At 33.7% G+C, this 13,923-nt stretch overlaps 1 protein-coding gene across 2 annotated transcripts in view; it reads left to right on the forward strand.

The window, feature by feature from the left end:
- Positions 1–3,884: 3,884 nt before the first annotated feature.
- Positions 3,885–13,923, forward strand: part of LOC143045567 (transmembrane protein 94-like) — a 64,053-nt gene continuing 54,014 nt past the window's right edge. For both annotated transcript variants that reach the window (XM_076218168.1, XM_076218169.1), the window contains exons 1-2: positions 3,885–4,031; positions 9,869–10,098. In XM_076218168.1, the coding sequence (XP_076074283.1) occupies positions 4,029–4,031; positions 9,869–10,098 (233 nt within the window). In that variant the 5' untranslated portion in view covers positions 3,885–4,028. The remainder of the gene's footprint in view (positions 4,032–9,868; positions 10,099–13,923) is intronic.

Raw genomic sequence — 13,923 nt, forward strand, 5'->3', positions numbered from 1 at the left:
TGATAGTACTGAGGTGATCTTTCATTTCCTTTAATACCTTTCCATATAGTTCATGTTCTTTGATCTTACTCTTTATTTGCCATCACTTTTTCTTTGATCTTCTTCCGGTAAGCGGCCACCGTCAACTGGTTGACTATTCTGCCTGCCACATTTTTAGAGTGGGCGCATGCAATATTTTTGAAATTTAATAAACAAACAGAATAGGTGCAATTTAATATATATACAGCTGCAATTAAAAACATGTCATTTAAATCTAATGACGAAGCTGAGCCTTGGAAGATTCAAGCTCGGGGCGGAGACAGTAGAGTTGGGCAAGGTGTTTCACTCTCTGATTGTTCTTGGATAGAACGAATGCTTTCGTACAGTTGTTTTACATGATGGTATTCTAAGTGCCTTTTCGTTGTTATTTCTGGAAGGGCGTTCATTTGGTATTAGCTTACTGGATGTATCGACTTTGACAAACTTGTTCTGTAGCTTATACATCATCATAAGCGGCTATGGTTCCTTCGTTCTTGTAGGGTATGCCATTCAAGTTGTTCAAGCATGCTACTAACATATGAGGTGTTATGATATCTGTCAGTAACATACCTTGCTGCACGTCTTTGCACCATGTCCAATCTGTGGATGTCGTTTTGCTGGCATGGGTCCCATGCAGCACTAGCATAAAGTAGGCCTGACGTGAGACATATATGCTTTTTCTTTAATTGACTTGTTTGAGATTTTAACATTTCTTTTTAAGAAACTAATGGTGTTGTTGGCTTTGAAGCAGATGGTGTTTCTCCCATTTAAGATCTGATGAAATACTGCATCCCAGGTATTTTGCTAACGTTACATGTTCGATGTTATGGCCATGCAGTGTGTAATTGTACTTTGATTGATTTCACTTCCTGGAGATGGTGAGTACATTACATTTGTCTGGATGGAACTTCATAAACCATACAGCCAGTTGGCTAAGGCCCTTTTGTAGGTTTGCGGCATCTGCATTGGATGAGATTGTGAAATAAGCAATAGTGTCATCAGTAAAAAGTCGTATGGTTGACTGAATCCCCTGGGGCATGTCGTTTATATAAAACAAAAAATATAGGCTAGGTCCCAGGACGGATTCTTGTAGTACGCCGGACTCTACGGGTATGGAGGTCGATGTTTCACCCTCTACAACTACTGACTGTATTTTATCATTGAGGAAGCTTTTTATCCACTCACTAAGTTTGTTTTACCGGTTATCCCATAAAGCTTCAGTTTGTGAATGAAAAGGCTATGACTAACCTTATCAAATGCCTTGGAGAAGTCTATTATGAGACAATCTGTTCGTTTTCCCAGATCTAAGTTTCTAGTTACATCATCAACAAATTCAGTCAGTTGTGATTCACTTGGTAATCCCTTTGAAACCCATGTTGAAGTGGATACATGATGTTGTGTGTATCTGCATGAGACACGATATGACTAGTTATGATGTGCTCTATTAGTTTACATGCTATGCAAGTGAGAGGAACTGGCCTATAATTTATCGGATCGTATTTCTTCCCGGCTTACTTATACCATGGAAGTATTATATTGACAGGAACTACTACGACCCGACTTCAAACGGTTCATCTGCGATGCCGCGCCCAATTTAAAGACATGTTAATTAACTTGAAACATGGCACTATATTAATACACCAGCGTGTGGCACATTGCGATAAAGTCATGTGTCGGTTGTTTCCGGGGTACGGAAATACACGAAGAAAGCGGATGTTGTCATAAATCCTAAGGAAACAGTTTATACACACGTGTATAGATGAATGTGAACGAGACATACAATCATTAATTCCAAACAAACACTTTGACAATGGATGAATTTGAGACAGATAATATACCCGATGATTTTTTTTCCCTCACATTTTGAAAGTGAGATATATTGTTCGTGTAAATCGGATGATTCGTCACATCTTATCGAATGTAAAAGCAAAGAGTGCAAAATAAAATTTTATCACATACAATGTGTTGGATTGCAAATTGGCAGTTATAGTCTGGGTCCATTATTTACCATATCTGTTGACAAAAAAAGACTATATTGGATTTGTTTTAAAGGGTTGAAGGGTAGAAAAAGCACACCATAAGTTGTGATTGAAAGTTGTTTGTCTTACGTCCAGTGGCATGTATTTCATTCATATTCGGGACTGTATATATTGAAAATTGAGCCGATTTAATCAAGATTTAAAAAAAGACAATTTGATTATAGAGCAATTATTAGACTTACTCCAAATCCAGGGTTGGTATAACACCATGTTAAATAAGGCTTTACGTATATAATTATATATGAAATATCCTGACTGCCAAATATACATCACTGAATTCTGATTTCATGGACATGTATATGTTAAGTGCACTGTAAAACAGTTTCAGTTTACGTTTTTGATATAGACATTAAACCTTGTTTTTTAAGTGCATATATAAAGTATTAGATTTACAGTAGAAGTTGATAACTTTAAGATTTGTCCTTGTGAGAAAACAATACTCGGGTCATAAGACTTTTTTTAAATCTTGGCTAGTATATATATTGGCATAGTCACACATGTTCAAATGATAAAATACTGACCCTGGCTTTATATGATTGGAAAGGTCTTTCAATTGCGGGTAGACATGAAGTTTTTATATTCACAATTAAAAAGATATTAACCAACATATATAAATAGCTACACAACGAAGTGAGATCTCTGTTTTCTTCTGCTGTATTTTGTTGATGTTGGTACTTGTTCGATTAATTTTCGTATTTTAAACTGGAAATTTCTACTTTCCAGGATTATCCAGTACCTTAACTATATAGATTACTCGAAACTTCACAGTATTTATTTTTATCAAATATATTTATTTTTAACCGGCGGTAACCGGAACACACCTTAATTACGATTTAAACTTAACCCACAAACTAATGAAATATTGTCACTCACCACTTCAAAACGTTGTAGTATTCAAAGTTCTCGTCCGATTTTCTTGTTTTGTACATCAGTCGATTTGTTTTGAAAAATTGAATAATTCTGAAAGACCACAGACGAGATTGAAATAAACAAAGGAGTTTTCCGACAGGTATTAGAGATAACCTTTCGCAATAAAAACCACGTGATGATAAGAAGTATGTCTGGTCAGTTTAGGACGGCGGCATCGCACATGGTCACAAAGGGCTATTAACGATAACATACTAATTAGTCAGTTTCCATATCTTTTCTACAGAGCTCCCCGGGTTATAAATAAGTGCTAATAAATCGTTGTAGTTCCTGTCAATATAATACTTCCATGCTTATACACTGGGCAGACGTTTGCTGATTTCCAAATACTCTTGGTGCTTCGCTTGTCTGATATGAGCAGCGGAATATTGTTGTCAAGATTGGTGCTACCATGGTGTGTAGTGCAAGTTCCATCTGATTCGTGAATTTGAATATCCCTTTGTTGGCAGATCGCCCCTGTCTAGTGACACTCCTACTTTCACCCTGTTAGGGAGTGTACACAGCTACCACTGTTTCTTCGAAGCTCTCGATTAGAGCTCCGAACACCGAAGAAATCAATAAATATACACATATTAAACCATTTACGGTAGTTTGAAAACTCATGATAAACTCGGGTTTGAATTCAAATACATGTATTAGAGAGTACCTTCAAACCAACCACCATTACAACTTTTTTGAGTTTCCGAGCTAGTTGTCAACAATTTTTAAAATGTGTTTTAAAAAAAAGGTTACAAGTGAACTTTTCGATTTTTTTTTTACGTTTGCGGTAAATCGGTTCTTTTTCCTTTGGGACGTACGTATTTATTTTTTTGTAAATTTTATTTCGGTATTTAGTTTTATCTTTATTCCATATCAAGATATCCGATTGGACAATGAAAGAACGTTCAACAAATGAAAATGTTTGTCACATCAACAGTTTGGTAAACTCTTCAAAATGGTGTCAAAAAGAAAAATTATATTCAACGAAAATAAATACTAATGATATTGGAATGATGCAGCCCTTTTTAAAGCAAAATAAAGAAGGATGAGAGAATAAACATAAAAATGGTAGCACCATGGATAATATAGTCTTTTTGTATCTTTTTTGCTGGGTTTAAGAAGATATTAGTTTCCTGTTATTCAACACAACAGGTCGGACAGGAATAACCGAATCAAATTGGTGGATTATTCCTCAATTGACGTTTAATCTATCATTTGACATACATTGGTATAGACCAATTGACGTATAATGCAAGTTTTTTGTAATAAATTGCTAGTGCGAGGTACAATGTAGGAGCATCATTTTGCAACTTACAACCTATTTTATCATTTGAGGTAATATGAGGCAGTCATTACCTGTGAAAGGGGACGAAGTCTGTATGAATTATTTTTTTTATTCAAACTTGTTAAAAAAAGAACAGAAATACTGTAACGTTTCCAATTTTGGTTCTGTTTTTAGGGATTTTAGTTGTGAAGTTTATAATGTAATAATAATGTACAAAAATGTAGACTGATAAATATGTTCCGGACCATATGAGTATTTGGACCATACGCGTATGGTCATGACCATATGCATATACTCATATGGTCTGACCGTAAGCGTATGGTCGGACCATATGAGTATATACTCGTTTGGTTATAAACGGGCCGGACCATATAGGTATATTTTTTAATAATATGCATGAGAAAACTTTATAAAATAACAATGATTGCTACATGCAATTGTATTATTTACAATTCAAATAACATTAAATATTGATGCCAAAGTTAGTTTTCATCGCTAATTGTATTCTTGCATGGATGCGTAGAGTGACATTACGTCCACACAGTATCATAGCTTTTCTAGGGTCCTAGTTCAATCCGATGTGTCTACGCTGAAAAAGCTCTAGATCTCCAATATCGTAACATGACTGAAGTACATCATATCACCAGACAACTTTAAAAAATAAACTAGTGTCCTGCTGGTGACGTCATTCATTTTTTTTTTTTTTTAAAGAAAACACGTTTTAAAAATTATGAATATTGCACTGCTAATGCTAATCATATTAAGTTTCAAAAGTAAGCAATTTATTAGACTCTTTATCCTGTCGACTTTTACATCAGGTTATAGTCAAACAGTTGACTTCTTGTGTAACAGTTCATTAAGATATTTTTGGAAGTTATCTTCCAAGGTCGACATTTTGCCATTCACTCGTAATAACATATCGGTAATGAAAAAAAAATGTGTTTACTATAGTTTTGACTAGTGATGAAATTTACTGTGTGAAACTGCTTATTTTATTTTGTTAATCTTGTTATTACTAATTTGTAATGAAAAAATGACCTTTGATAGTGTCCTTTTAATGACGTGACAACTAGACGGGTTATATAAAGAGGTAAGCATAAGTGTACCTGTTAATTACCCCGACCATACGCGTATGGTCGGACCATATGAGTATATACCCATATGGTCATGACCATATGAGTATGGTCCAAATACTCATATGGTCCGGAACATCTATATATTTTATTCAAAGTCTCATGTAAACAAGACCGGAAAAAAGAAGTAGATTTCTGCGCAGATGCAGGGAATTGAAAAAGTCGGAAAAAAAGTTCACGATTTTGAGTTCATTAGCCTGTAGAATGAAAATTTCAGGAATTTTCCCGATTTTTTGGGGGGATTCTTCTAGCGTAATTGGGGACTAGTCTCCATATAATCTACCAATTGGTGGTTATTCTTGACCTGTTCAAATCAGGCTTCTGTTACAATTTAGCATGTTTAGTGATGATGGAAGCGCTAGCGTTGAATGACCTTGACTGGATATACTTCCCTTGCACGGTCTGTTTGGGGACAAGTCACAACCTTTTTATATTCCTGAGAGTGGGGATGGGGGAAGGGGGTTTGAAAAAGATTAATATGGCCTGATGTCATGAAAAACGGAACATAAATAACTCTGCACAAGACATGGTGAAAATGAATGAGTTGAACACAAAATCCAGCAATTAAATGTGTACAATATATATAAAAAGATGTGGTAAAATTGCCAATGAGACAATTTTTTAATTCTAAAGAGACCAAATGACACAGAAATAATTTATTCTCTGTATAGCCTTCATCAGTGAGTAAAACCCATACTGCATAGTTAGCTTTAAAAGGCCCAAATCGAGACTTGTACCGTTGCAAACTTGTACATGTACCACCTGAACTCATACCACTAAAGTCAATTAGTACCTACTTTTACTTGCATCAATGTCAAGTACATGTAGTACATTTGTACCATTGTGAACTCGTACCACTGCAAAATTTGTACCATTATAAAATATATTGATTTGAAAATCTTTTGAAAAATCTTTATTAATTTTCTTATACATGTATCAAATATTTTATACAAAAATTTATTTCAAATCAATATACAAATATACAATTTGCAAATGTTTTTTTTTATGAATTTTTGCTAGACTAAAAATGTCAAGTGGAGGAGGTCAATTTACACTTCCATCTTACAAGAATGTTACAGTTTTCCCATGACTTTATTAATTTTAACGAAGAGGATGGCAATTGTCTTATTTACCCATGAAGTTCATTAACTTTCTAACTGCTCATCAGAGTTTTGAATAATATACATAAATTCATTTTATATTTTCTATATTTCGTCATAAACGATTTAAATTTTTTCGTAACAAGATAATAAATTCTTGAAATTAATAAATATTCTTTTAAGTTGTATTAAACAATAATACAAACCAAAATCTATTAAACGAAACTCATTAAAAATTAAATCAAATAGTTGTTAGTTCAATGTAGTTAAAGTTAAATAAATTATTTATTTGGTCATTGTGATTTCTAATTATATACCTTCAACATGTTCAACAGACTTACAATGTATGAGGTATTGAGTGAAAATTATAATTTATTCTTTATTAAACACCATTTGAATGCATTTAAATGAGTTGGTATGGGTTTGCAATGGTACATGTTTGCAGTGGTTCAAGTTTGCTTTTATAATTATTAGTTTGAGGGCAATTGTACAAGATAACTTTAATTCAAAAAAATTAAATGTAAAACAATTCAAACGAGAATTTTAATCTATGTTTGTAATGATTTAGCTGAATATGTTAAACATATCACATGAAGATCATTCGCAGAAACAAGTAATAGAATTATTTACCAAGAAATTATGAAACCAGATGAAGTACTCTTACAGTCTTATTTAGAAGGTGATGGAAGATGGGAACAGGACTGTCTGATGTCATCCTGATAAATGTAACATTCTCAGTGTACTACAAACATGATACTTCTACACCACAAAGTGCATAATATCTTGGTTGAATAAGTTTATTTATCAAAATTCAAAGCTCAAAGCACTAGTAGTAGTCCAACCAATATTAGACTAAAATTTAACCATTTGGGATCCATGGCAGGGGTTGACACTAACTTCTGTAGGTACTAGCCCGTAGGGCTAGTAAAAATTATATTCAACTAGCCCTGTTCTGTGTCAAGTAGCCCGGTGAGTGGGCCAATGGCCCACGAGTGAGCTGGCCGTAGGCCAGCGAACTTGCTAGGGGGGTCTGGGGGCATGCCCCCCCAGAAATTTTTTGAAATTTAGATGCAAAATCCTGCATTCTGAGGCCTTTTAAGAAGATGTTTTCAGTCGGAAAAATAACTATTTCATACTTGTTTATATCTTCATAAAAAAAAAAAAATTAACACGAAAGAAATGTAACGGCAGGAATTTGATGGATATTTTTTCATAGTGAAATCATGTCCAAATTGCATTAAAAGTCTTGTCTAATACCAAATCAAACTCCGGACAGTGATCGTTTCCGTTCCGGAACAGTTTTCCTTTACTCCATCATTAGTGTAGAGTAGTATTCGGGCCCGTATGCGGATCGGAACTGGAACTGCCGGGGAGTTTGATACCAAATAATTTAATTTACAAAAAATAATAAGACTAGATAGACATTTGTTTTTAAATATACAGTAGGAATCAATGAATTGTTTTAACATTTTTTTTATTGTCATTTTTTAACAAGAGGTCTCATTAACCCCAAGATTGCATCCATTCTCGTTATGGCATAGGTACAATACTTGTTTCAGTTTGTCTTTATGAATAACAAGTTTGAATGTTTTCTCCAGTGTTTTTTTTTTGTCAACATGTATAAAACATTTCACTGTTTTTAATTTCAAATTGCTTGGCCTTCCTTCTAAATGATCTTCTTTCATTATTATAATATCAAACTCTAGAGGGTATTGACCATCACACAAAAAGTCATATAGCTGTTTATATTCACCTTTTTTTTTCCATTTTTGTTTACATCTCTGTTGTCCTGATTTAAATTTCAATTTAAAAATGTGTTATTCTGTCCCAAATTTCACAGAAGACACAATTTCATCAGGCTCTTTTTTGGCTTACAAAAAACTCATCAACTAAAATAATCAAATTAAAAAAAACGATGTTTTTGTTTAATTTTATTTACATAAATAAGTTGACTTGTCTCCTATTATACTTTTGGTTTCTGATGCTGAGTCTTCATGTTCCAACTGATTTGTCTCATGACGAGTTTTAACCCTGTTCTCGTTAATGCATTATGACATGCATACATCCCGGTACGTGCAATGGACGCTTTCTGATACCAATGGCTTAGTCTTGTTATCATCATCACCCCTCAGCTCTCAAAAAGAAGCTAATCACATTTAATATTATTACCGGAAATTTACTTTCGTTTCAGTCCATTGCAACTGTAATGATAAATCCCGAGCAATACGAAAAGAATTATGACGACATGACAAACGCTAATTGTATAAAGACAGAGAAGATCGAAAAGTTTTCATCACCACGTGTACCTTTGGAGTAAAGGAAAATTTCAACAGGGAACCTTTCAATGCTCTATTTTAAGAACGAAAGGACATTTCCAATTTAAACTATTTACGCGACGACTATGTAATAGATAAGGCTAAACTATGCACACGATTTATCAGGATCACTGATGTGATTATTAATAAAATATAATAAAACCAAAATGTATATGCAGTATAATTAATGTTTATTTCAAAACGGGTTATCTTAAAACGTGGTGCATTCTTACTTTATGGGCCGAGTAATCTTAGGCCGAGTTGACTATATATAGCGACTGGTTTACGGTAGAAATTTTACCCTCCAGTATCTATCTGTATGTAAATAAAGGTCGTGGAACCAGTGTAGACAAAATTCGACGAAGTTGTCAGATATGACCGGCGTTTGGACTGTACTTTGCCGAAAGTACAACAGATTGATGTTCAATGACAAATAAATTTACTAGCCCCTCGGGCTACCGCGCCACGGACATTTACTAGCCCGACACAAAAGTTACTAGTCTCGGGCTAGCGGGCTAGCGTTAGTGTCGAACCCTGCATGGTAAAACAACACATTTCATATATTGAAAAAGAGTAGAAAGGAGCAGCCAACTTCACATACAACTGCTTCAGCTTGCTGTTACTGATTTGATGATAGACCTAGACTGGTATCCACCTAAAATAAGAGGATTAAGATACAAACTTGTTTTCTTACAACTACTTAAAATAAAAGATTTGCATAGAAACGACAATGTAAAAATTTCTTACATGAATGACTGAATAAGTCAGAGGCCAAACAAAAAGGTGCTTGTGTTAGGGTTCTTCCTTAAGATTACTAATAGAAGTGTAGGTTTTTTTTTACCTTGACAAGAGACCAGCAATTGAGTTGTGATTTATTACCAAAATTAACCAGTAAAAATTTGAGAGTATGTATTTTTGAGAAATAAAAAAAATGGTAGGAAAAAAGAACTTCAAAAGACACAACCACTTTTTTGGCCTCATATTCATATTAGCTGCATCAGCACACAGACAAAATTTTCATTATCACATCATTATAAGCTGTCAAATTAAGACTTATTTTTTTTAATTTTAGACGGAGCTCGATGATGGTCTCTGTACAGCTGATGCTTTATCTACCTTACATGATGAGTTAGAAAATGAAATCATTAAATATGAAGATAAGCTACATGCTTCAAAAACAACACAGTTACTTAGATGTTTGAATCCTTATGAGGTGAAATCTGCTTTTCACTGTACCAGTATTATAATTCTGAGTTTGTTGTCAGTAGCATTGGTTGTGGCTTTTGGTGCATTCTTATGTAGGTATGTATATAACAATATAAAATTAATGAACTGGGACTTGTCTTACTCGGACTAGTCTGCAATTTAGTAGAAATAGGGTTCGATATATTGTTTTAAAATTGTCAGATAAAGACAGTATTCAAATATTATGTAGCAAGAGCTACATAAACAGTACTTAGAGGCTAAAAAATAATGGAGATTTTTTTCTCTTTTATTTAAATGCTGAAGTACATCTTCAAATGCTGAAGTATATCACAAACAATATATGCTAAATTAGAGTATCAGCTACTAGATTATCATGATTATACACAAAATATGAAATACAGGTAGCAATATTACAATGATACAATTTCACAAAGTTGTAAACTGTTCCAGTCGGTCCAAAGAATTGTCTTTCTTGTAAATATACAAGATTTCTTTTTCTCTTAGTATAAGATTTAGAAAATTAATCATGATTTGTATCTTTTATTTAAAATTTAGATGCGATGTGGTTTAGGGTAAACATCAGAAGCAACATGAACAAAACAAAAATTTCTTAGAGATCAATATCTTGTCAACCCAAACTTGAAATCCATAACCCTTAATCGTCTTTAAAAAAACGTCAGATCTCCACCCTTATTGTCCCTCAATCATATAATTGATTAATATCTGATTCATAATGACAGATACAATGACTTGGGGTTCATCCTAACCCCCTTACATCAGTTTTTTGCAGCGTAAGTCTTTCTCTACGGTAATCTCCAAACCACAAATCAATACTTGTCTCTTTGAAATTCAGAATTATACTGAAAAGTGTTCAGATCCCTAATTCTAAATCATTTATCTATTGGTTTCTCCTAACAAGATGCACTATCTACAACATACAGCCCGTAACAGAGTAGTGATCGAATTCGCGTTTCTTTACCGTCAGAATAAGTTACGTTATCGACAAACTTATTTCAGAAGTGACATAATTTAATTTTCTTCATTGACAAAATATTTCATGTCCAACGTGTAAGTTTTCATTGTTTAATTCGAAGTTTTTTTAACACAGTAAAACATTTTTTATAATCAACCTCGGTCATTGGCATTTTCATTTTAACGGTAAAGGATCAAATACGGGATCTCCGAAATTTCTATCATTTGTTACGAGGAAATCATTATTCAATCGAACATATGTCTTTGTTCATGACACATATTATGAAATACAAAGGAGTTGAAATGATCAAATACTTTCGAACTGACGGAAACAAAAATACATAATCTAGAATGTGTGTTCTGTCATAAATAATGGCTTCGTCGTGCGAAAATCGACGACATCATGTTTCATGTAACTGATCTTAGCTGTAGAAACAGTTGGTGCGACCTCGATAAAATCTTTATCAATTTAATTTAAGCGATAAATATTCATGACTACAATGATAATGAATTTATTATTTATTATTCCCCCGTCGCCTAAAGGCGGGGGCATAAAAATCTGACCAGCGAAGCGGTTATTAAAATATTCTGAGATATATAACTATATACCCCCCCCCCATTTTCCCCTCCTCAAAATCAAATGTTTCGTGCCTTAGCAGATGTGTGTTAGCACTAAGTTGTTCAATTAACGCGGTTAAACAGAAATGTATACACCGTTCTACATGAAAAAAAAAGATTTAAAAACCAAAGTTCCGGCGGGCTTTTTCACGTCCTAAATTTCGAGACCTGACAATCCGGGACATTAAAATTCCACTTTACCAACAAAAAGATAATCCCAGCTTTATTTCTTGATAAAGGGTCTCTGGTAATAATGATACGAAGTTGGAATTAACTCAGGTTTTAGGTTTTAAGAAAAACATACGTGTACATTCTGGATTTCAAAAGTAAGAATTTTTGACAACATATTTGGCCTTGGATAGTGCCTATGTTCAGAAAAGAAGGGCAGATGTTAAACTAAGCTGCCTAATGGAAATCGTCTTGGTTGAGGATCGAAGTCGCCGGATTCAACGTTTGAAGGAGACTAATCAAGGGTAATTTCAGCAGATATGTCGAGATCTGGCAAGTAGCTGAAAAAAGGACTTTTGCAAAATTTTATTTCTGCGTGGCGACCAAACATTTTCAAGAACTCACTGAAAACGATCAAGATTCTATCAAAATTTTGTTCCTATTTAATTATTTGTTTCATTTACACAAGCCTGGTGGGCCGTGGAAGTATAAATGCAAAATGTTCACACTTCTTTGTCAGCTATAGAGTACATTTTTCTTTAGAAATACAGCGTCTAAAATGAATTAATAGTACTCGATATACAATGCAATGAATTATTCCAAACATTTAACAAGTATTCATATCTTCAAAATTTCTGTGAATGAAAATACCAAACTGTATACTATTATTGAGAGGACAGCACTTGTTTAATGAAATACATGGTTTTGTTTGTAGCCAAAACTTCCTAGATCAAAGACATGGGAGTGCGATCCCCTGACACCTGTGTTTAAGCAATGAAAATGTTTCGTTCTAACGATATAGCTTTGATTATACAAATGTAAAGTTTGTTCTCCCCCACATGTACAGCTTCCCCCCGCCAATCCCAATTTTCGTTCTCGTCCCTATTCTTGCCAATGAAAATCTGATGTCAGTTTGCAATGCTAAATATAAGTCATAAAAGTACAAGACCTAATTTAAGACTCGTCAGTGACGCTCGAATCAAGATAATTGAAAAGGTTTTCCTACTGGGTAAAGTTTTTTAGGTGTATTTGGTGTATTTACTTTTGTGATATACAATTGCGTGCAGTCTAACCATCCATGTATAAATGGATATTCAGTTAGAAATGACAAATATTTGTTAAACCATATTTCTTTATCAAAAAGCAGATTGGGTGAATTTCTGTGTGATTTTTATAGTTCGTCTGTTACTGCTTTTGTTTTCATTGATTTTTCCTTTGATCACTTGTTAGGAGAGGGTTGGCATACCACTAAACTAGTTCAACTCCACCACATGCATCTGTGCCTGTCCCAAGTCAGGAATTGTGGTCATAGGTTTGTCTTCGTTATTTTGTGTTGAATGTTTTGTTACATGTACAGTATAGTAATATTCAGGTAAGAGCAGGTAAATTTTACGTATACACATTTATTTATTTGAGACGATTTAGAAATTTTTTTAAAAAAATAAAGGACTTCATTCCTATCAAACACCTTTTTAATTGTTTACCAGTATATTTCTTTTAGTTTTGGGTAAAATTGTAGAGGAAATAATACTATCAAGACGTCCTTCCATAAATATTTTTTTTCTGTTCTGACTTTGACTTTGAAGAAATGACTACTTTTCGCCCAATCGAAATGGTGCATGGACACATTTTGTTTCATATTATTAGAATTATTTTCAATATTATCGGTATTAAACTTGATTATCGACGCATGAAAGTTTGTCAGCATTGTCAATCTTTTTAACGTTAAAGTACCAATAGTATGGTCACTACTCAATTAAGTTTGTCGATAACGTAGCTAATTTTGACGGTAAAGAAACATCAATTCGATCACTTCTCTGTTACAGGCTGTAGGAAATAATTCTGTCCTTGGGAGGGGGGGGGGGGAGGTGATCTTGGCCCCTTCAAATCAATGAATTTTATTATAATGCATTAAGGTTGCAATGATGAACTTAACCACATTTGTTATTCTTATAACAGCTTGCATTGCCTGCATCATATCTATCCTTGTAATGAATAGTTATTATCGTTACATTCCTTTATTACAATGCACTTCACCAAGTTCCCTGTAAACAAGCAACATATTTATTTTGTAGACTTTGTAAGCACAAGATTATAATCATATCTTGTTTATTGATAATTTAGTTGGCTTCTGCTTTGCACATACATGTATATTATAATCAA

Source organism: Mytilus galloprovincialis, chromosome 9, assembly GCF_965363235.1.
Source record: "Mytilus galloprovincialis chromosome 9, xbMytGall1.hap1.1, whole genome shotgun sequence".
NCBI classification, from domain to species: Eukaryota; Metazoa; Mollusca; class Bivalvia; order Mytilida; family Mytilidae; genus Mytilus; species Mytilus galloprovincialis.